The 23,597-nt window shown below is 41.0% G+C and overlaps 3 protein-coding genes and 1 pseudogene across 5 annotated transcripts; 1 reads left to right on the top strand and 3 right to left on the bottom strand.

Moving 5' to 3' along the window:
* Positions 1-2,807: 2,807 nt before the first annotated feature.
* gjb1a (gap junction protein beta 1a) lies at positions 2,808-6,122 on the bottom strand. 2 transcript variants are annotated; one of them, XM_018746555.1, is made up of 2 exons: positions 6,006-6,122; positions 2,808-4,514 (listed from the first exon to the last, which is right to left on the bottom strand). In XM_018746555.1, the coding sequence occupies exon 2, from the start codon at positions 4,498-4,500 to the stop codon at positions 3,778-3,780; it is 723 nt and encodes a 240-aa protein (XP_018602071.1). In that variant the 5' UTR covers positions 4,501-4,514; positions 6,006-6,122; the 3' UTR covers positions 2,808-3,777. The 2 variants fall into 2 exon arrangements, with proteins under 2 accessions (XP_018602071.1, XP_018602070.1); XM_018746554.1 differs by lacking the exon at positions 6,006-6,122 and adding an exon at positions 5,137-5,235.
* Positions 6,123-9,636: 3,514 nt separating this feature from the next.
* Positions 9,637-14,233, bottom strand: LOC108931004 (uncharacterized). 2 transcript variants are annotated; one of them, XM_018746552.2, is made up of 8 exons: positions 13,629-14,233; positions 12,631-12,769; positions 11,507-12,482; positions 11,255-11,385; positions 10,666-10,832; positions 10,425-10,579; positions 10,038-10,114; positions 9,637-9,938 (listed from the first exon to the last, which is right to left on the bottom strand). In XM_018746552.2, exons 1-8 carry the CDS (start codon positions 13,746-13,748, stop codon positions 9,856-9,858), a joined length of 1,848 nt encoding a protein of 615 aa, XP_018602068.1. In that variant the 5' UTR covers positions 13,749-14,233; the 3' UTR covers positions 9,637-9,855. The 2 variants fall into 2 exon arrangements, with proteins under 2 accessions (XP_018602068.1, XP_018602069.1); XM_018746553.2 differs by having other exon boundaries at positions 11,507-12,476.
* A 1,444-nt stretch (positions 14,234-15,677) lies between these two features.
* Positions 15,678-19,013, top strand: LOC108931024 (serpin H1-like; annotated as a pseudogene).
* Positions 19,014-19,476: 463 nt separating this feature from the next.
* On the bottom strand, positions 19,477-23,089 carry igbp1 (immunoglobulin (CD79A) binding protein 1). Its single transcript, XM_018746573.1, has 6 exons — positions 22,804-23,089; positions 22,194-22,505; positions 21,286-21,481; positions 21,106-21,185; positions 20,908-21,017; positions 19,477-20,806 (listed from the first exon to the last, which is right to left on the bottom strand). The coding sequence occupies exons 1-6, from the start codon at positions 23,013-23,015 to the stop codon at positions 20,658-20,660; spliced, it is 1,059 nt and encodes a 352-aa protein (XP_018602089.1). The 5' UTR covers positions 23,016-23,089; the 3' UTR covers positions 19,477-20,657.
* Between the last annotated feature and the right edge of the window lie 508 nt (positions 23,090-23,597).

Here is a 23,597-nt window from a genome sequence, read left to right as displayed (position 1 = left end):
CCCCCATTTTAAATCTTTCATTTAATGCCAACTGCAATTTTTCAATCAAAATTTGCCTGAAATTTCTCTTAACTCAAAATATGCACATTTTTATGTCATAAATGAGACTTCAGATGGCGTTCAGTATACGGGGAATGTAGGAACGCATGGGACGGGGCCTAAACCATACGGATCCCACTTCCTTTGAAGGTTTTTGGCTGCTATTTATATAAACCTTCAAAAGTTAATTATAACCATTATAACCACACGCGATAATTCCTACCAAAGCCATGCCATTTGATCAGATGTCAGCCCACAGACTCTGTCAGCCGCTCAGGCCTTTCTGGACGCACCTTTCTCTAGGAGGAGGCCCTCTATAAATGGTCTCCGTGGGAGTGTACGTCTTTCAGCCTTAGAAAGGTTCGAGCTCCTGATGCCCCCGCCAGTGCCCGGCCAGGCCGCAGCTGTCCCAAGGCCAAGTATTTTGGGTTTAAGAGGTTTGACACCCCTGAAGGCCGTGGTGTTGATGACCTGGCAGCATGCGCGATGCCAGGTATCGTGACGCCAGCACTTATGGACAGGTGGTCTGGGAAAAATGATCGGCTTGCAAAATATTTCTGGATTTGGGGCCGCAGAGAGGCAGCGATTCCCGGTGCAATGGGGGCGATGTCGTCTTTACTCACTCATTGACAGGGGCAGACACTTTCGGCAAAGAGCTCTCTTATTGATGAGACTCCGTATGCCTGCGAATGAAGCGACAACGAGACGTTAGCACACTGTCAAACGCAGCCGGAATCACAGGCTCGTAGGGATTTGTCTAAGTGGCCCCAGGTATCTAAAACTTCATGGCAGGAATCTGTGACACTGCAAAAGTTGGAAGATCTCTAAGAACAAATGATGAAGCAGTACTTGTCACAATATGAATTTTCAAGACTCCATGAAATAGACGAAGAAATCAAGGAGAAGTTAGCTGGGAAAAGTCCAAACTTAAGGAAGAATACAATGAATTGGACTTTGTTGATCCTTAATGGTAATTAAATTTTGTGACTTCCATAAGTGATTAATGTATAAATTTACTAATGTTACCCGTATTTATCTCAGTGGATTCAATTTTCCAGTTAAATTTCTTAATAATGACCTTCAGCAGTTACATATAAAAGTATAATTACACATTTGAAAACTGACCAATGTGAGACATCAGGTTTTATTCATCCTGACTTTTATATAGTACAATTGCTCTTAGGAACTGTAATTTTTTTCCAGTTTGATATTGTGTTTAATGAACAGAGTTTATCTACGGATTGCATTTAGACTACCACCTTGTGGCAGCTGGAAGCACCAGTTACATTTCCATAGAAAACACACATGATGCTGCTAGTATTCTCATAGATAGATAGATGATAGATACATGATAGATAGATGATAGATAGATAGATGCTTCTATCACAACACTATCAAATAACTCAGGTGACTACTGGTTTTGACATGAAATAATGCATATACGTTGATGAAAAATAAATGCTATATGGTGTAACATTTTTTTATCTGAAATATATATGAACAGAAAATATTGTTTTATGGATTTATAGAGTACTACACATTATTCCCCCCATCCCATCACATAGCATTGGCAAGACAAAACAGTCTCTTGGGGAAGTGATTTAAACTGAATGCCTGTATTAAAAGACATTTTATGAACATGTATCATCAGCATTGTAATTAACTGGGTGCAGCATCTCTGACAGCTCCAAAGTGTCCTTTTTCGCTACATATCAAATCACTGACTCAGATCGCTTACGATGGACCCCTCTGTATATGGTCTACGTGTTGGTATATGCCTTTCTGTCTTAAAAAAGATTCGAGCGTCCGGTGGCCCCAGTAAAGCCTGGTCAGGCTGCAGCTGTCCCAGGGCCAAGTATTTTGGGTTCGAGATGTAGGGGGTTAACACCTCTAGAGACCATTTCACTGATAATCCTTAAACATCAATAATTCTCATCTTCCCTGCTGTCAAAATCAGTTTTTTTCTTACTATTTTTGTCTCCAAATGCCGTTTTAATACGTATAAATTGACCTAGCAGATATTTACTGTTACCCGCAAACATGGAGTTTACAGCTGAAAAGCATTTGTTGTTAGAAATCATTAACAGTTTATACTAGTTCATTTGATTTTATTATTTTATTCAGTTTACATGTTTAAGTAATATCAATAGATTAAAATAATTAACAATAAAGAATTTTCAAAATACCATCTTTAATAGTGGTGGGAAAACACTGCTGTTTTATGCCATTTGGAGCTACGGAATTGTGCGTGCAGTCTGCTTGGAATATGTACACATATGGCCACAGTATTAATGAGCCAAACTTTTATTCCTGATGACAATGAGCCTCAGCTGCTGTCATGTCCCTACTGAAACCATGAAAGCCTAAAGCTATAATGCTACCTGGGACTGTCATGTAAATACATGGAAAACTGTTTATGAATACTATACACATATTTAAACTTAGGTCATTGTTTCTATTCTGAGTTTTTGCAGGTTTTTCATATTCAGTTTCTTTTATATTCTTTTCACTAAGAGTATGTTTGACAACAGAGCTGAAAGTTTAACAAAATATTAAGAAAAATAACAATAAATAACGGCATTGAATAATCTGCTGAATATCAGACAGTAAATATCTGTTGTACACACTACAATGGCCACAATAAACAGCACTATTACAAATAAATGAGAACTCCTAAAATTGCATTATTTTACATTTAATTATAGCATAATTAAGAGTAAATCACACAACAGAGGAATTAAATTTAGAATGTTTTCTTGTTTCCCTGCTTAAACACAAAAACTTTGTATCAGGTCATAATCAATATCACACTTGAAAATATATAAATTGCAGCATTTCACTTTATGTATTATTCCGGAATTTCTGCTCTGCAACCATTTAAGGTTTAGATTTAGAATTAAATAATAATGTAATACTTTGTGGCACATCATTTTAATGCTCCAAGAAAGATCACAGAAATGGCATGCAAATATTACTTCATATAAAACATGACAGATTAATTATCCATCTGTCATGTCTAAGGCACAGACATAATAATATACAGATGACAAAACTGCAAGACTAAATAACTAACAATACTAGTCAAGTACATATTGGGAAGACAACTCAAAAGAAAATAGAAAATCTAAATAAATTTTCACAGTCCAACCATTACAATTTCCCTGGTCCCAAGAAAGTTAAATAATTAAAGATGATGAATGAAATGAATGAATTAAAACATGTTTTGTAGCACATTCCTTCACTCCCTGTGTAACCTCCTCTGCATCGTGAACCATAATGAGTTATTAAATATTTTTTAATTTAATAAACACCACCTGGCTTTCCGTTCATTCCAAAGCTTTCCGTGATGAGTTAAGGATTAATGCAGCACTGAATTAGTCAAAGGGTATCTGGAATCAAGCATCAAATTTTTTCAGAGAAGGACAGAAGAGACCATATAAATGTACAGTGATATTTCCTTAAATATTTTTGTGTGCTGTGCAAACCTTCCAAGAGGATTGTCCTTTATCCTACTTAGTCTTCTGCTGTTGCTGCTGTCCCTCCTTCTTGGTGTAGTTCGGGAGTTTGTTCTGTAATTCACAGTCATGTCACACAAAAAAATGTGGTTAAGGAACTGTTTGTTGCAATGTCACTCTGGCCAAGTCAGTACCATGAATGAATGGCTGAGATTAGTGAGATTTTCAGATGTGGTGAGGAACAAATGCAGAGTGAACCTGGTTAGTTACACGGACTGTTCCTTTAGTATGAGCTGAACTTTTGCACGACCCAAGCCGCCAGGGGTGAGTCTTGGGCATTTTGGAAATGCCGACTGCAAGCTCTCCCTACGAGGAAGACTGCCTCGGTGATATTAAGCAGAATGCATACCCCTGACACTGCCAGCATGAAGACCGTGAAAATAGTCTTCTCAGTGGGCCGGGACACAAAGCAGTCCACTGTGTTGGGGCAAGGATACGAGTCACACTTCACCAGACGGACCATCTTGTAGCCCGGGTAGATCATATAGAAGATGTACATGAAGGCTGCCTCGAAGAAGACACGGAAAAAGAGGCTGATGATGTAGGTCCACCAGAGAGCCCCGGCAATTTTGAACTTCTGGTTCTTTATCTGCTCCAGGTCCTTGGAGCTGCCCCGTCCAGACATCTTGAGGATTTTCTTGTCGATGTGCCGGCGGTGAGCCACGTGCATGGCCACCAGGAGAGCCGGAGTGGACACCAGGATGAGCTGCAGGGCCCATAGCCGGATGTGGGAGATGGGGAAGAACTGGTCATAACAAACGCTGTCACAGCCCGGCTGCTGTGTGTTGCAGGTGAAGCCCGACTTCTCGTCACCCCACACGGTCTCAGCAGCCACCACCAGCACCAGGATGCGGAAGATGAAGAGGACGGAAAGCCATATGCGACCGATGCCAGTGGAGTGCCTATTTACACCGCTTATAACGGCATAAAAGGACGCCCAATTCATTTTCGGTTCCAGCTCTGAATGAAAAGAAGAATGTTAAATTGTGGGTGCAGCATTACATCAAAGATTTAATAGAATATATGATGATGAGGGATGGACTAGCATGTTACTCTGACTCAATGTAATCATTCATGCCCTGACATACTTCATTTAAAAATGCAATTCAGCTGATCTACTTGTGACTAGTCATTCAGCAGATGCTCCAAAGCAATGTACAACTCAGTAAAAGAAAGCACATTTTCCAACACGTGGAAATATATACATGCAGACACAGTACAGTCAATTAGTCCAAAACCATGTTTTAACCAGCATAAATTATACAAGTTAGCTGCATACAGAGCTAGTAAAGAGTATTTAAAAAAAAAAAAAACTGATAATACAATGCAAGTCAATGGAGTAGATAGAAGATTGCAAGAGATGTGAGTTTTGAACTAAGTTGTTGACTCCTTGATGCTCAAGAAGCAGAAGCTGACTGTCAAATGCATGAAATGAATGTGAACTGTCACTAGCTAAGATACATGGACATAAATGACGACAACTGTTGGAGAAGGTGCCACTTAGCCCAAACGGATGAACTTCATAGAGACCCTAGTCCACCTGTCCATCTCAACCCAACAGATGTAATTCCCAGGTCAGTACCAGGCTCCGCTGGAGGTGAAAGAGGCATAGACGGCACCCAGGATGGATGACCACGTTGACCTGGTGGTGTAGCGTAGACATTGAGCTTGATTCTGCAGGGAAATCTACCTCTCTGCCCATCCCACCGGCAGGAGGCTACTTAAGAAGCCAAGGCGATGGCTTGGCGCCATCCAGGGCAACGTGACCTGTTTTTGGGGAACCAATGGTTGGAGTGTAGCTGAGCCACGTGGCCGGCGGGAGAGGCCAAAACTGCCGGAGTCCACTGTGGAGTGCTCCATGCTTGTCTGTGACCCCATTTTTCAAGCCAAGAACTTCAGAAAAAATTCCTAAATAAAATTTAAGGAAGTTAAATCTGGAAAGGTTGTTGTATAAATCAACTATTCTATATTTTGTTGTCTAGCAGTGGTTTTATCTATATATTTATAGGTATCTACCTTACTGTATAGAGTGTATATAGAATTATATATATTTATTACATAGATAAATTTATTTATACAAATACCTAGATTTATTTGATGGAGGCAGTTCCTGTAGTCTTTGCTAGCCCCATCATGTTCTTACTATTATATGGCAGAAAATGCTGAGTCACATGAGTAACTCTGAACTTGTTCCAATGTCAAAATCAAACAATTGCATTGTATCTGGGCTGGAGAGGTTGACCAAAATGTTATCAGTCCTGAACATTTTGATAGAACGTAGGATTTGAAAACAAAGTAAGACCTTGTTTGTCCCATACTTTGGGAGTGCAGACAAAGACATCACACAGAAGAACTGATCGTGACAAAAAACAACCAGTTATAACCCAGTGAACTTACACGATCGGTGACAATCAGTAGGAATCCCAGTGTTCGATAAAGAAAGTCATTTACCTTCAGTTGATGTGGTGCACAATCACGTCCAGAAAAGGGTTGGATTACAATCACTATAGTAGGCTTTTTTACTCAATGGCCTGGCTCCCTAGAACACCCTGCCTTTGAGAAGTGCTAATGAATTCCCCGACACTAGCCACTACCCTGCACTGTAGCAGTCATATGCTCTTATATAACTATTTACATACAATGACGGCCTTCACTGAGCCTAACAAGACTCTTTAGAATTCAAATCAAACGCCACGATTTCCGCCCACCCTCAGCCAAAGAAAGAATCTGTGTGGACACATGAAAGGTCTCTTCTATGGTGTATTGTGCTTGGAACAACAGGGGAAGTAAACGTTGATTTTTAATGTAAGCTAGAGTGCAAAATTTGAAATTCAGAAAAAAAAGCGCAAAGAGGGACAGAGTTGTGATAATTCATATATAAAAATGAAAAAGTAACCATCAATACCTGCTTTTCCAAGGCTCCAATAGCCCAGAGCTTACCCTGGATGCAGAGGGAGTTAGGCTAGGCTTGGTACTCCCTGGACTGGACACCAGTCCATCGCAGATCATTTTAAAAATTAAACACCCTATTTAACTTTATTTTTTAGAAGAATCCTCATCCCCAAAAACAAGAAATGCAGTTTTATTTAATCTATGCAGTTGTTCCTGCCAGTAAATGCACACCATAATTTAAAAAGACAAGGGACACAACCACTGATAATCTTATATTTGGCCAGATGATCCTTTAAAGAAAGAAAACTGAATAACGTTAGTCCAGAAATTATTATCATACTGCCCCATCTGGGCCAGCATGTGGTTAGGGTTAGTGTCATTGCCTTGCTATATGGTTCCCAGTTCAAACCTTACTCCTGCTATTGTTCCCCTGAGCTTGATACCCTGGACTGAGACAGGACAAATTACCCAGCTGTATAAATGTATAACATTCAATTTTTTGTAGATGGCCTGGTAAACAAATCTAACACTGCAAGTGGTCTTGGACAAAGGCATAAACTATTAGGGCCAGAATTGTAATTTTTCCAATATTGTAATTTAATTTGTTTGTGACTCAAATTTCACTTTTACCACAAAGTTACAATGAATAAAAGCTGCAAAATACACCACTCCATGTACTCACAGGTCACATTCTGTAAAAACCTCTGAGAAAACTATAATTTTTAAAAAATACTCTGTAGCACTTCTATCCATCCATTCATCCATTATCAATTTAACTGCTCTACAGTTTATTCTGGAAGCATAGGTTATGAATGTGGGTACATCTGGATGCCAGTCCATCTCAGTATACCCCTTACTTAACTTTAAAATACATTAAAATTAAAAGTAGCCACTTCCAGCTTTCTTTATGTACTTTGTAAGACTTTTCATTTTAACTTTAAGGTACATTAATATTAAAACTATATGTAAATGACTGAAAATAAAAATATATTGTATGGCCAAACTCCTGTTGAATGCTGATTGAATCCTGATTGTTGACACATAAACAGGTGCAATGTTCATTGCCACTGACACAAGCAAACAGGTGTGATCTGTAAACAATGTGGGAGTGAATTGAATGAAGGTGGTTCCTGCTCTGCCTGAGTGTGTTCTGCTGCCAACTAATGGCTGAGAAGGGAAATGCAGGTTGCTTTCGCTCGCAACATAAGAAACATCCAAAAATAGAATAATAACGAAAGTATATTCTCTCACTCTCATTGAGTTTCATAAATTACTTGTCCTGGCTTTGCATCCCAATCCTGCAATACTACACTTGATCTAGATACTTACCACAAATTAGTATGGTAAAAGTTCTTGTGCAGTATAAATGGATAAATAATTTTAAATACAAATCTTGCTTTGAAAATAGCGTTGACAACAGGAATTGAGTAAATATATAAAACATACACAAGCTATTTTGTGATGTTGGAAACAATGTCATATTATTCAGGAGTAAAGCGGTGATGAACAACACCTTTGAATGTACAGAATCTGGGGGCAATGCTAAGGTCAGACAGCTAACGCAGATTAGGTGCCTGTTTGTAATTTCTCTGACTGTTCCTTTACTCTTATGAATGAACAGTTGCAGTCCGTGTGGGGGCCTGTGATGTGCGTCACCACTCTGGGTGCCCCTTTCGCACCCTCGGCCCACTTCTGCAGCCATCGATTGAGACTAGCTTCCCCAGTGACCTCATGCTTACGTCTGCACCCTCCCACCACCTGCTCAAGCTCCTTGGTAGCAATTTGACTCCTCCTTGCTCAAGAAGCAGAAGATGACTGTCAAATCCATGAAACAAGTGCAGGAGCAGCTGATAGTGTAGTGGCTAGAGGTGATATCTTTGGATCCAGAAGTTGAGGTTCAAATCCCACCACTAGTACCCTTGAGCACTGTGCTTATCTTAAAATGCTCCACTAAAATTACCCCCTATACAAAGAGGTAAGTAGTGTAGCATTAAGTTGCTTTGGAGCAAAGTGTCTTTTAAATATGGGAATTATTCACAGGCAAAACATGCAGAAAAAGCAGTTTCTCGGTATTACTTACTGTCGCTTTCATCTTAAAGAAGATACAGTGCAGTTTTAGGTGAAGAAGTTTCATCGGGAAATGCTAAATGAATAAATGTAAATGAACTGACATGTTACCCACTCTTTCTGCACAGTTCACAGACTTTGTTGCTTTACTTTCTTCTTTCCAATCTATCTCGTAGAAGTGTTGCCCATGTATACTCAGACTTTTGTCTCGTACTGTGTGTGTGTGCGAATTGGTGTCAGTCTAGCCCCTGGGTATTGAGGAGTCTGATGACTTGTATATTTTGATGACATGTATATTTAAGGTCATCAAGCTTTCAGCAAAGAGTAAAAAGAGCAAAGAGTCTTTGAACACTATTATCAGGATTATTAAATACTACCGTTTTTATTGTTCTCTCCAATAACTAGCAACCAACAACAGAACAAAGACTCTTGGGCCGAAAAAAGTAAATGGTATTTTGGCTTTAAGGAAAAATGAAAACTACCAAAAAATATAGCTCTTAACACAGAACTCAAATCTAGAAAATAAAATGGAAGTCAGTAACTTCTCACAAAAAAACTCACAAAACTAAGTTATATCAACAATGCAAAACTCAAGAAATACACTAAATCATAGTCTACAATTCAAAACTCAAGACTCCAAGGCTCAAAACACTATAGGGATTGAGCCTGCTTTGTTTAAATCTTATTGGGCGCACCTGGTGCTTTTTCTTCCTTAAAATGGTTCTTCCCAGGTGTCCACATGGCCAAAATAGCCTTTAAGTATTAAACTCCCTTTCCCACATATCTAATTCACCATGGAAAATATGTAGCCAAACCCTCGAAATCATTCTGAACATGTCATAGTAGTATTGGCAATATCCAGTAATAACAAATATTTAACATTATTTTCAAAACAGGGCAAACTTTAGCTAATTAAATACTTCTAAATGTCATCATGCACTGAAACTGAACATCAAAATTTTTTTGAAAAGGAAAGCAAAACATATGGTGACGCATCAATTGTCAAACAGTTTTCATCAACTTTTATGGAACACTTACAGTAATCCAAAACTGTAAAAATAAAAAAAAAAAATGTTCTACAGCAGTGCATGCCAAACTAAAATTATGCAGAACATAATGACTGTATACTTGTACGTAAACACCAGTACATACAAAGAAATTTCTTCTGAACTAAAGAACCGCTGCAGTCCTCTCAGCAAGATGTCTTATTAAAGAAGATCTCTATGGATACATCAGAATGTACAGAATATCTATATACTCTCTATTGTTTAGGTACAGTTTATTTCCTGCAAATTGTGTGCTGCTCCACCATTCTTCAGATATGTCCAAGCAATACTCATGTTCACTTCTTATTTTTAGAGTAGTATGAAAGGAGGTATTTCTCCCATTCAGATGCCACCTTTCTTGCTGGTTCACAGGCACAACCTAGAAACAAAGAAGAAGCACACATTTCAGAATGTAGCTAAACATTACAGATTATGGGTAGTTATGTCCTCCAGTGGTTCATCACATAAAGTAAATTACTTTTTAAGTTCACTTCTTTTGCTGTATGCTTTGCATGTCCACTTTGGGCGAGTCTTACAGACAGCGAAGCGCTTCTCCTGTAAAAATAATACTGCACTTTAGTCATGTAGTGAGTTGAGGTGAGGATGACAAACTAGCAGCATAGTGAAAATACCAAAATTAAAAGTAATTTTAAGGTTGATGTATATGATGTTGCTGTCATGTGCTGAATGGGCAAACTACAAAACATGTACTAAAGGAATAAAGCAATTAACTGTTCAGAATGTGTAACCTTAGGCACTGAAAAATGTGTTTAAGATGCATTCTGCAACTCTGTAGCCATTTTTTCAAGTCACATAGCAGTGTCAACATCGCAGATTTCCAAAAGGGACAAAAAAGGGAACATACCTCATGGCTCCCATTTTTCCCTTCTCAGTGAAAAGCTCCACTGTTACCCTAGTGTCCTGTGGAAATACCCTGGCATACAAGATGGTGCTGTTCACTTTGTCTTTAAACCAGTCAACTGCCTCAGTGGACCACTCGTGACCGTTAGCTGGAGACACCTATACCAAGAACAACCACCAAGTGCATTATTTACAAAAACATATAAAGCAAGAAAGCTGAAATAATCCATGTTAAAGTATCTTACGTTTGCCAGTGACACCTGAAGGGCTTGCACAGGTACAGTAGCTGTCGAGTCATCCAGTTCCTTTATGCTTTGCAGGGGAAGGCATGCGGTGTCACCGTAGTCAATCCTCCTCACTTCCACTTCAATGTTCTCCATAACACCTGGGCTTCCAGAGCTCAGGGTGGCATCTAAAATGAAGAAGAGTGGGAACCTCCAATACTTAACAGCCTCTCACAGGTGTGGCTTTAGTCATTAATGGGACAGAGAGCAAATCAATTTCCCAACATCCATTCATCCATCCATCAATTCATCCACTGTCAATAACCTAGTTTCCCAATGCTGGGTCATGGCGATGTGCCACCTATCCGAGAAGACCAGAGCACCAGGGGAAACCCACGTGAACTTGGGCAGAACATGCAAACTCCACATAGTTACGTTGAAACCTAGCAGATGTGAGGCACCGTTGTGCTACCTGCTATGCCACCCGGAACAAACCTAAGAGAGTCTAAACCAGTTCAGTATTAGCTCTGTGATCAGCGGACTCTTAAATTTTCTTGCTGATGATAAAACATACTCAATACCAATATAGGCTATTGGTAGCAAGTCTTACCTCCGTTCATCCCAGAGATCCCGAGCACCACAATACGGCACCACAGCTTGTCTCTAGGAAACCATCCTACAACTTTGGCTCCAATATCTGGGATGCACCTCATCTCTGCAAAAGATCCACCGCAACTCAACCTGGCAGATGAAAACCAAACACGATGATGTGTTATCAGCTCACATCTTCTGTGTAATGTTAATCTAAGAGATGCTACATTCTCACTGTCAATAACAAAGGTTGTCAGTTCTGAACACTCACTCAATTCTCGCAGACATCTGCTGCAGTTCTGAGCCCACATGCTGGATGTAGAAGTTCTCAGGGGTGACAACATGACTGACGGTAACCTTTGTTTCTTCATACTTTCGAATTGGGAATGATGGTATTCTTTCCATGTGAGATACCTCCAGGCTCTGCCCATTCCACCCACTAAATAAACTGTGCTTTTCTCCCATAGGAACATCTGCAACATCCCACACTTCAGAGTCTGTGGCAACCATGTAGCTCAAAGACACAAGGTTTTCAGTTTCGTTTTGCTTCACTTTGAAAACCGGTTCAAAAGAAGCCAAAGTACAAAAAGGCTTTTTCTTAATGTCATTTCTTTCTTTGCATTTCCTATCACAAAATTGTCTGCCATTCATTTCTAACTGAGTTGGGATCTTAGATGAAGCACTGGGAAACGATGGAGATCCCTCAGCTGTAGCATCCTTTCCTTGGATGAAAGTAAACTCTGCAGCCCTGTATTTATAATTGCTTTGGAGAAACCTCCTTAATTCAGATGATGTTTGCTTCTGATGTTTTAAGACGATATCCCTGCCCGGTCCCTGATCATCCAAAACCGCGTTTGCACCATGATTTAACTTTTGGCCATTTGGCTGCATAGTGGGATTTTCTACCCCAGCTGCAGAGTCACAACTTTTCACTGGTGCAACTGAATGTAGCATCTCCTCACCATCATCGGCTGGAACTTTTTCCTCCAGATGCTCAAGAGAAGTGTCACATATCTCTACACTTTCATGTGATGTCTGAGTGGGTGATGTCTGTGGAAGTGCACTGGCAGATCCTACAGTCTGTCCTGCGCTCCTGGCAGAAACGGCCGTTACGAACTCATGCAACATGGGCCCAGACTTCAAAATGTCGGAAACCGTAGTATCGCTTCCCTGTCTCCAAACAGGCTTGCTTATGGGAGAATCTTTTGACTTTGCAGGCATTATGGAATGAGATTCTGGATCTGCAACTCATAACAGAAAAATTAAACTTTGTGTCAAGGTAAAAACAATTGGCACCCCATTTTGTCTGTGATTTTACACTACCTTGGTCAGCTGATTAATTTATAGAGCAGCTATTACATCAAAATATTTGGCAATGCATCTTTAAAAAATTACCTGCTTTCAGCTGCTGAAAGAAATCAGAAACCTTTTCGATAATGTAACACTTTGCCTCCAAGGCTTTAAGAACATGCAGACAATCCACAGATGACCTTGCAGTGGCAGTTTGAAAAAATAACTGCACATCTTCATTTGCCTGTTAAAAAAGAGGGGTAACTCAAACCAAATTATATTCGAAGACCAAAACTGACTTTTCCAGTTTATGACATACAGTGTGAAAAAGTAGCTGCAGACTCATTCTTATAAAGGATCACAAACCTACAAAGACGATGATCATTTTTAATAAATTTGTGCCACGGCGGGGAACAGCAGGTAGAGCTGCTTGGTACGGACTTGGGTTCAAATCCAGCTCAGTCTGTGTGGAGTTTGTGTCCCCCTCTGTTCATGGGGGGACATGAACAATTCACAGTCCAAAAAGAGGTGCTTCAGGTGAACTGCTGACTCTACACTGCCCTTAGTGTGTGTGAATGAATGTGTACAGTTTTTAGCCATGGGGTATGTTTTTTTTAGTGTTTTAAAGGTTCTGCCATGCAGTCTTTGTATTAGTTGGTCTTACTGATTTTAGTATTTCATTTTAAATTTTGTGATTGGTATGGCAGTTTTAGGATTGATTTATTTATTGAATAAAGATTTTAATTGCCAGAAATGATGAATGGAGAAATTTTTTCCTGTGGAGTTGGACAGTGTGTGGAGCCAGACACCTTTGGGTAGGCTGGTGATCCATTCTGATCCGTATAAGAAAAGAAAAAAAAGTGTGCGAGTGAATGTCCTGCGATGGACTGGTATTCTGTCCATGGTGTACTCTGTCTCATCCTTCCAGAATAGGCTCCAGACCACAGCCACCCTGCTCTGCACAAGCTGTTATTGATAACTGATTGATCATACATTTGTAATCAGTGCCTTGGCTAGTAAGTTGCGATTATGAAATAAAAGTTTTTTTTTTTTAAAAAAAAAAAAAAAAAAAATCACTGTTTTATATTGTTACTGACACCCACCTTTTTCGTGAAATGTCGCATCTGTTCCTCCAGCTTCTTTCGAGCGTTTTCCATAACGAAAAGCTTGTAGAGGAGACATTTAGCGGTTTTGCTGTGGGACACTGAGCAGTTTGCTGACATTTCTGCCGAAGTACGATCGGCACACTTAGTTATTTCACCTATTTGTGCTAATTATGTAACCACGAAGAGCGAGCGCCATCATCAGAAGCCTGAATGGAAAGCCAGGAATCTGATCAGACTGATGTGGACTCAACGACTGTCGCCTCTTCCTTCAGCCGGCAGAGTTCTGTCAACCACCAACCGTCCATCTAGTTATTCATCTTAGTTATGCCTCGGTAACCTTTTCAAACGTACAGAAGCAAACTTTCAGCCGTTATATTTTCTACATTTGTTTTGGGGCTGCTTGACCTTTAAACCCGGGAGAAAGGGGGGGGGGATCGACCACAAAGAATAACTTTATACTACAACTTTAATATTAAAGTCAAGAGTGTTTCCTGGAGTGGAAAGCATGGGAAGAGCTGTTGCTACCGCAAACTCCTCTTTGCGCTCAAACTTTTACTGGAATCTGCGGCGGCTGAGACTCCGCTCTGAACACCGGCGGTCCAGGTTTCTCGTCACGTGACACACATGACGCCGCGAGGCGCGAGCTTCTGGGCGTGGCGCGATCTCAGTATGGCGCGCGGGACCAAGCGGAGTTGTTGAGGCGATCGTTCCTTTTTTTTTTTATTTTTATTTTTTCTTTTTAAACGGTTTCAGTTAATTTGTTCGAAAGAAGTGTCACATATTTCTACACTTACATGTGATGTCTGAGGAAGTGCATTTTAAAATATAATTTAGTTGGGGCAGCTGACACATGTTCGGTATTAGTTCTGTCTGTCTTTAGGTTAATTAAAATATTAATTGAAAACGATTGCGAGTCTCGAAACCGCAGGTGTCGTGGCAACATGGTGAAGAAACGTCTGTAATGCATTATTTTTTGGTTGCTTCCGCTTATCTTTCACAGCAAGTTGTGGTTTAGGGGTAATTTACAAACTCCCCCTCCCTCCATGTGAGATATGGTTAATGGAGAAAACCGCTTTATAGCCTTCATATTAGCCTCACGAGTCGCGTGGCAATTCGGAAAGCCGCATTTTTTTGTTACCATGACTCATGACCATTTTCCTCCATCATCATCATCATGCCAGTATATTAACACTGGATTCATAGAGATCTGTCTGAAGAGCCACGCGAGGATATATGAAGTGACCTCAAAAGTAGATGCATAGTTGGATTATTGTATAATTAACCATTTTACGCAAATTAAGATACAACAACTAATAATCAATGCCCGCCTTCAATAAACCTTTTTCTGCAAATGTCGATTGGTTGTTTATCCCCCTCTAGTGGACGCCCGCTGTAAGTGCACCTCGTGTGTGCTGTATCGCGCTGTAGCGGCACTGACCCTCCTTTTCTGGCCGGCGTGGAACGTCTAAATTCTTTGTCATTTTGAAAATCGTAGAAAACTATCAGGCACGGCTGTGCACTCGGATTCAGTGAGTGATGTGACAGGGACGGTTCCTAATATTTAAAACAATACCTTTATTATAACGCAAAATGTCACCAGCGCATGAGCCATCCCCCCATTTAATCCCTTTAATTATAGGAATCCGACCAACATTTCTGCAAATAGCGAAAGTTTGTTTAGTTGTTGGCTATTGCATGTATTCAAAAAGCGTTAAGGATCATGAACGTGTAACATCTCGGGACTGGAGATGCGAACCCTTCACGCTGCTGTGATTTTGGACACGTGGCAGGTCGGCACTCGCGATGACAGCGTTCACTCTCCGCCGGGCGACGGACGGAGCGTGTCACACACGCATGATCATCATGTACAGTATGCATGTATCATGTTATGTACACACACACACAAGAACAACAGTCGTGATTTAGGGACAGGCAGTTAACCCCTCCACGTACTTTGCCCAAATGGGATCACAGAGCTGCGCCATCTAGGAGGCTCACATTTCAGCGGAAGCTCCTCTCCCTTCTCGAAGCTTCTCCCTTCTGCTGCTCCTGAAACTAAAGAGCATCCACGTTGACAAGTGAGAAAGTTTCCTGCAGAGGGACATCAAGACGTAAAGACGTGCAGTTTTATTTGAATTGTGTGCAGTGTTTGCACTTTTCTTCCTTTCTCCCTCTCTGAAACAGTTAACAGCTTCCAGTCTTCTTCTTTTCTGCTTTTTCTCCCATCACCTAAAATTTGGGAGAAAAAGCAGAAAAGAAGAATGGAAGCTGTTAACTATTTCAGAGAGAGAGAGAGAGAAAGAGAGCAAAAGAAAGAAAACAACAGATCTATCTGTTGGATTTTAGGATACAATCCAACAGATGGACCTGCTGTCATGTTTGACATAATAGACCATGTACACCACTGCACCAATTTTTATATATATATACATATATACACATATATATGATTTCAGCTTCTTCTTTTTTTATTCCTTTATGATTTTTCTATAATTCCCTGCATAACACACTGACAAGCAGTCATGTGGTAATATACTGTATCTACCATCTGCATCACCTCTTTTATATATATCTGCAATTGTAATTTTAGATAAATCATTTGAAATGATTGGCGATAAATGTTACAGTGTCATTATATTCATTTAAATTAGACAACAGAATTAAGAGCAGTCAGAAATCACATTTAATATACAGGTGGACTGGCAATGTAAGTCTGCAGAAAAGAAACTGTTACTGACCATTAATGCTGTTTTGTTATGCGTTTTGTTTTGATGGAGTCATTCTAAAGATGTTTTCTTCACATTGTTCCATTTAGTGTCTATAACTTTGTGGTTTTCAGTTGACAAAGCTTTGTATCTTTGAATAAAAACAGTATAAATACAAATTAATGATTTTTTTGTAAATTGCTCATTTATTTTTATTGCTGTTTCTTACAGGGCTGTTTTTTAACATGTTTTTTGCTTTCAAGATGTGTTCTTTTTTTAAAGAAGCTGTGATGTTAAAGGTGGTGGTTGCCGCCGTTCTTCTTGGCCTGGTGGTAGGCGAACCTGTGGCCAAGCAAGATCCAACCAGCCTGCTGTCAGACAGCACTACCTCCCTCGGCCTCAGCCTGTACCACTCAATGGTGAATGACGCCTCCCTCAAGTCGGAGAATGTTCTCTTGTCGCCCGTGGTTGTGGCATCCTCGCTGGGGGTCATGGCCCTGGGTGCGAGGCAGAACACAGCCAGCCAGGTCAAGTCCCTCTTGAACGTCAAGATGGAGGAGGACAAGCTTCACGCGTCTCTGTCCGAGCTGCTGCGTGACGTGAGCGACGATGAGGAACGAACCATCAATTGGAAGATCAACAGCCGCCTCTATGGGCCTTCATGGGCCATGCCGAGTTGGGACTTTGTGGAATAGAGCAAACTGCACTACCGACACGACCATGGCAAAATCAATTTCAGGGACAAGAGGAATGCCCTCCTGGAAATCAACAAGTGGGCTGAGGGTAGCACAAAGAGCAAAGTGCCCGAGGTCATAAAGAGTTTACCGGGAACAGAAGGAGCCGTGTTCATCAACATTATGGTCTTCAAACGTAAGCGAAGGGGGTGGCAAGTTTAAATGTGAAACGTAAAGCAGCGACAGGTGGTGTCATGGTTAGAGCCATTACTTATTTTCACTCTCATTTTGAAATTCATTTTCTTCTTTTTCTTTTCTGCACCACCAGAATAATCTTTGCTAGGTATTGTAAACAAGTAATTTGAATGGAAACACAAATTAAATGTTCTGGAAATAAAGTAATTGCTGATAGGTACGCTGACTAAATCAATATAAATACGGTACCTTATGGCTGTTACTGTAACATAGATGTTACACTTAAATGTTTGCACTCCGAAAAAGTACCTTGGTTGATGGGATGACCTCTGGGGAGTTACAAGTCATAACTTGAGGGCCACCTATCATAATGACACACTTTACTTTCTGGGGCTTTAAATGTACTTTGTTTGCAGCTCACTGGGCTGAAGCCTTTGGCCACAACATGGTGGACAACAGGGGATTCATGATTTCACGCCACCGCACAGCATCCGTGCAAATGATGCACCGAACAGGTGAAGGACTCACCTTTAACTCCTTTGCGGATTTTCCTGTTTCCTCTAGGAAGAGTCATCACACTAGTCACTCCCTTTCTTGCAGGGTTCTACAGGTTCTTTGAAGATGAGGCCAATCAGCTGCAGTTTCTGGAGATTCCTCTGGGCCAGAACCAGACCAGCCTCATGATCCTCATGCCCTTCCACGTGGAACCCCTGGAGAGGCTGGAGAAGATGTTGACCAAAGAGAACCTCCGCAAGTGGTCGGAGCAGCTCAGAGAGCAAGCCGTGGCTGTATCTCTGCCCATTGTGGACCTGAACATTGGCCATGAGCTGCAGGTGGGCAGTGCATATTGTTTCAAAATGCTAATACATTTGATAATCCATCGATACATTATTAATTACCATTGGTCCAATGCAGGGTCACTGTGATCTAGAGCCTATCCTGAACACACAGTGCATGAGACAGGGTACACCCTGGAAAGGATGCCACTCCATCACAGAATACACACTTTCACACTAAGGGCAACTTAGAGTCACCAAATCAACGAAAGCCCATGTCTTTGGAATGTGGGAGGAAACCCGTGCAAACACAAGAGGGAACACGCAAAATCCACACAGACTGCGCTCTGTCTGAGCCCACGTCCACACACACAGCCCAGAAACTGTAAGGCACCAGTGCTACCAGTTGTGCCCCTCTGGTGCCCTAGGATCCATAATGAGTTCATAGCTTTTGTTATTGTATGTCTGAATTTGGAAGCACTGGAAAAATAGAATGTGTTACTTATTTCATTCAGTATTAATAGTGTTGTAAGTATTAAGCTGTTTCTTTCCTTGCAGAAACACCTGGAGCAACTGGGATTAGTGGAGGCTGTGGACAAATCCAAGGCAGATTTTTCTGGTATCACAGGAAAGAAAGACCTGCACCTCTCCAGCTTCCTGCAAGCCACAGCGCTGGAGATCACTACAGGGGGCAACCCGTTTGATGAGCACGTGTTTGGTCGTAAAGAGCTGCAGTCGGCCAAGCTTTCCTATGCAGACCATCCCTTCATTTTCTTTGTGCAGGACAAGAAGACTGGCTCAGTTCTTCTCATAGGTAGACTTCTAAAATCCAGCAGTGAAGAGAACCATGATGAGTTGTAAGATGTTGAATGGCTTTTAATATGAACTGCAAGTGAGAGGAGATACCCTCTAACTTGGGGGGGGGTCTGATTCCTGGCTTAAAAGATAAAGTATGAAAAAAATCTGTCATACTGCACTGCCGAAATCAACAGTTCAGCCAGTTTTAATCCCCCAGAAAGATGAGGCTATGGATCACAGGTGCCAGATGTGGAGTCTCTCTGTATTTCAGAAATATGCTGCAGATGCAGCTCTTAACCACTGGATACAACACCAGTGAGGCTAAGGATTCCTGTTCCATCTTATATCCAAGTCCTGAGAGCATTGTGCTCACAGTTCATATTTTGTGTTGTAATTTAAAAGTCTGGATTCCTTAAAAAAATGACTTGTGGTTTTTCTGTGCTGTATTTTGTTTAATAAAGCAATATTTTCCTTAGATCCTGCTTTATTTTAATGAAGTGCCTTACTGTGAAAATTATTTCATCATATTAAACTGTTCTCAAATAATAATAGTAAGGCTAATAAAATACTGGATACAAGAGACAAATATAAAATCAAAGTCAATAAAAAATAAACCTAGAGCCAGGATAAGTGGATTTTCAAACATCAGAAATCAAAATAAAACTTACTGGTCTATTTCACATAAAATCCGGAAGAGTACTGTATCACTAACTTTTATTAGAAGGAAATTCAAATGCAATTCAGCAGAATACATTTATACAGTGAATTATATTACATACAGTAAATAGGTGAAGGTGATTCAACTTCATGTTTTCTTGGATACCAACTGTACATATCTTGACCAAGGCATCAGCTCACATAATTGGACAATCATAATTTTACCGTATTGTAACAAATTCCTCTGCTCTTAAGACCGCTAGGTCTATCCTAAGGAGGACTATGAGGCTGTCAAAACCATTTATGGGGAGGGACTTCTGAACCACCACACAAACATACAATTTGTGTGCTGTACCTACTTATAAAGAAAAATACATCCCATGATGTCCTAATCTAGCCAGGAAGAGCCATTCTAACGCTACTACTTAACTTGAAATGCAGACTCTTCAAACAAACATATGGCACCATTCAGGCAGAAAAGCCCAACCCACTCAAATAGTACACTCTGAGTAACTTGTGTATAAAGAAAAAAAAAATTCATTATTCAATCATAATTTACTTCACAAAGAGCTACTGTGAAGTATTTACAATTACACCTCTTAATGCAGCTTTAGGACATTAATATATACTTGAAAATGCTTTACTGCCAATCTAATAAAATGCTATGACCATATAAATCCTTACCTTTATTTTCCATTATTACATATTCTGGCAACAAAAACGGTTTATTGACTGTATTACATAAATATAGAAAGTGCCAGTAAAAATTATTCCATCAGACAATATCAAACTGTGGCACTGCAGTGGTCAGCGAAAGGACAGATGTACTTCAAAGATGGTGCTACGGCACAAGAACAACAAGAGGTTCAACTACAGTTTCACAGAAGGAAAACATACCAAAAAAGCACCCGCCAGATTTCCGCAAGATGTGCATCATTCAGAAAATGCAAATGGAAACCCCTAATCAAACACCTGCTTGTTGCTGCAAACCAAAAGATCCACTATTTTCACAGATCTCATCAACAAAAGAAAGAGCACATAAGCCGACACACAGGAATCTCCTACTCCGAGAGTGAAAGAGCAACTCTTGCTCTCAGTCGGGTCGTCATCTTTTCACCACAGGCAGATACTTTGGTTGCATTTTTGTATTTTCGGACTTAACGGATTATACAAATCACTCATTGTTGCACGTTGGCCGGGGTGTTTTTCAATTCTGATCCATCAGCCCATGTTTTGCCGGTTGCCGTAGCCTCTTCGGTGTGTGTCCTTCCAGTTGTCCCAGTCCCGTGCCTTCTGTAAGGCCTCTTCGTCGTCGTTCTCGATCTGCCGCTCTTTCTCCTCTTTTTCTCGCTCTTCGTTGTCAATATCAGCTGTAAGAAACGGGTCGAGGAAACGAAAACAAGTGAGTGGGGTTAGAGTGGCACCAAACCCTGAAACACAAGAGTGTAAATCATGTACCACCCATGTATACCTGCACTGCGTGGAATCCCTTGGTCGGGAAGGACCCCGTGCTTCCGGTGCTGCTCGTACCAGTCGTTCACCGTCATAGTGGGCAGGCTGGGGTATCCCGCACCAAAGACCCTGAACAAAAATACACAAAAATCATTTCGTTAGCAGTAACAGTGGACATTTGTTTGCCTTCACTGCAGAACTACGAACAGTTACATACCTGGCTTGTACAGCATCTTTAGTCAGAATGAAGGGTTTCATCGGAGGCCTCTGCTGGGATGGCGCAGGCTTTGCTGGACTCTGGGATGGCAAAGAAGCATTGATTTACTGTATTACAGCTGAAACTATGTTATGATGGGAGCATTCAGTGTCCTCATGCCATTTCTCAGTAATTCTATACCCGTTTCAGCACATCCATTCTCTTCAGAATCTCAATTTCCTGATCAATGCTCTCGATCTCCTCCAAAGCAACGGTTATCCACTTCCTCACGTGGAGCAAGTAGAAATCTCGAACTACTTCATCATCTGCAAGGCCACTCTCTACTGCAGACCTGATCTCTGACAGCCTGGCTTCTGCTTCCTTCTTCTGTTTGTATCTAGGGCAAGAGATGCACAGTGTGAGCTAGAAGCACATTCTTACATGCAGACATACCAAGTTTTACCATTTGAGAGGATATGTATACTAATAACCATGGAGCAGGAATCTGTGACCAAGGATCTGCTTCATGTTTCATGTAAATTTTCAGATCATTAAAGAACCTCTAGCAATTAATAAACTTCTACTGTATCCCTGAAGTTACATTTTGCATAAGGTTAACAAAAAAGACAAAATTTAAAAAAAAAATTAGCTATCCTCTGCCATCATTGCAACAACATTTTAAAAATGTTGGGAAAAAAGCCCAAAATGCAAACTTTTTTGTTTACATTCACATTACTATAACAGTGATGTGAAAAGGAAATTACCTTCTTTCAGTTCCCTGATTTTATATAGGACATTAAAGAAAGAAACCACTCATCAGCGGTCACCGTGTCTTGATGGACTAATCTCGTGTGACAGCGAGTAACATGGGAGTTAGAGGTGTCACCGTGCAATCGGAAGACCTAGGTTCAAAACCCCCCTCCCACTGTTGTACCCTTGCTTGAATAAGGGAATTTACCCTGAATTGCTCCATTAAAAAAATACTAAAAATGCACAGTTACTTATGTAACAAAGACTATTTACATTATAATAACGGAATACAGTTTGTGGCCCAATACAGACGTAACTAGAAAATTAATATCGATGCAGCGACAGTACAGCATAAGGACCTCTCAATTTTGGCTTGTCTCTGCGTTGCCATGGCGACCAGGTCCGGCGGTTTGCTCGCGGCCGTCGCGCCAGTACCCGCCTCTTCCGGGCATTCCGGCGACCCCGGGGTCCGGTCCCTGGGCAGCTCGAAGCTGATGATGCTGTAGTCCTTGCAGCGCTTCAGGAAGTCCAGGAAGTAGACCCTCGCGCTCTGCACGTGCTCCAGGCGCTTGGCCTGGTTCACCTGCTTCATGGCGAGGGCCCCCAGCAGCGCGGGCAGCAGCAGGTACTTGAGGTCCGCGGTGGCGATTTCCTCCAGCTCTTCATTTTCACTGGGGGAAAGGAAAACAATTTTCACGCGGATTTTCACTCTTCTCTTGTCTTGTTTCACTCGCTCACGTGGACGGACGTCATCGCTGCAGCTAAGAATAGCGACACGGTGACGGTTCGCGACCAGAACACAACACGAGCTTATTTCCCTGCTGCTGTACATACCGCGGACGTGGTCGTGGAGTGCCTGCTCTACGGAAGTAGCATTAAAACATTACCCCCCCCTCCCCTGCCAGACTCCAGATATTAATGTCCACTTCCTGGGACAGTGAACAAGAACCAGACCGTATTTTTATTTACCTGAACAAGTCCAGCTGGGCGACCATTCGCGTCGCCTCCTCCAGCAGCTGAACGGCCCGCTTGACTTTCACCTGGACCGGGTTGGATCCCGTGGGTTCGTTCGTGCTGTCCACCTCCTCGAACAGCTTCCAGCCACGATCTAACATTTCGGGCAGTTTTTGTGAATCCGAATTTGGATTGTGGGTTTCACTGGAGACTTCTGCAGCTGCCATTTTTACATGCGCTGTTGTCAACAGCCCTTGACACCCGTCGGTTTCCGTAACTTCCTGTTTATGACTCGTTGGCTTCCGCTTACGCTTCCGGCTTTTAGGCGCTTGCGCATCTTCGTGGACGTAAAGACCAGGACAATTAAACCAGTTTAGTCTTATTAACCAAACGTAATACCCGTAGATTTAAAAATCAGTTCTAAGAAACCTGACTTTTACTCTAAAATGAAATCAAACAGTACATCATTACTTTCTGTGACTCCAGTAATAAAGAGCAATGTTTCGCCTTCAGTATTTTAATTTAATAAATTGTATGTATTCTGTGCCGTTGTGCTTTATTATATAAAGTTTATTTACTTTTTTGTCTTTCTATTTAATTGCTCGTAGTGTCGTTGTATATGTTACATTAATAAAAATGACGAATATCAATGATTAAGAATTATCATGGAATCTACTGCGGCACGATGTGTTCAGAAAATGATTTTTGTCGGTGAAATTATTATATGAAGTTATGTCATATGTGAATTTTCATTTTATGCATTTTCAGTGTGACACAGAAGTCAATATAAACTCATTATTTTTGCTGAA

This window comes from Scleropages formosus, chromosome 14 (assembly GCF_900964775.1).
Source record: "Scleropages formosus chromosome 14, fSclFor1.1, whole genome shotgun sequence".
In the NCBI taxonomy this organism is placed as follows: Eukaryota; Metazoa; Chordata; class Actinopteri; order Osteoglossiformes; family Osteoglossidae; genus Scleropages; species Scleropages formosus.
Note: the sequence above shows the minus strand (reverse complement) of the source record. Positions and strands in the feature narration are given on the sequence as shown.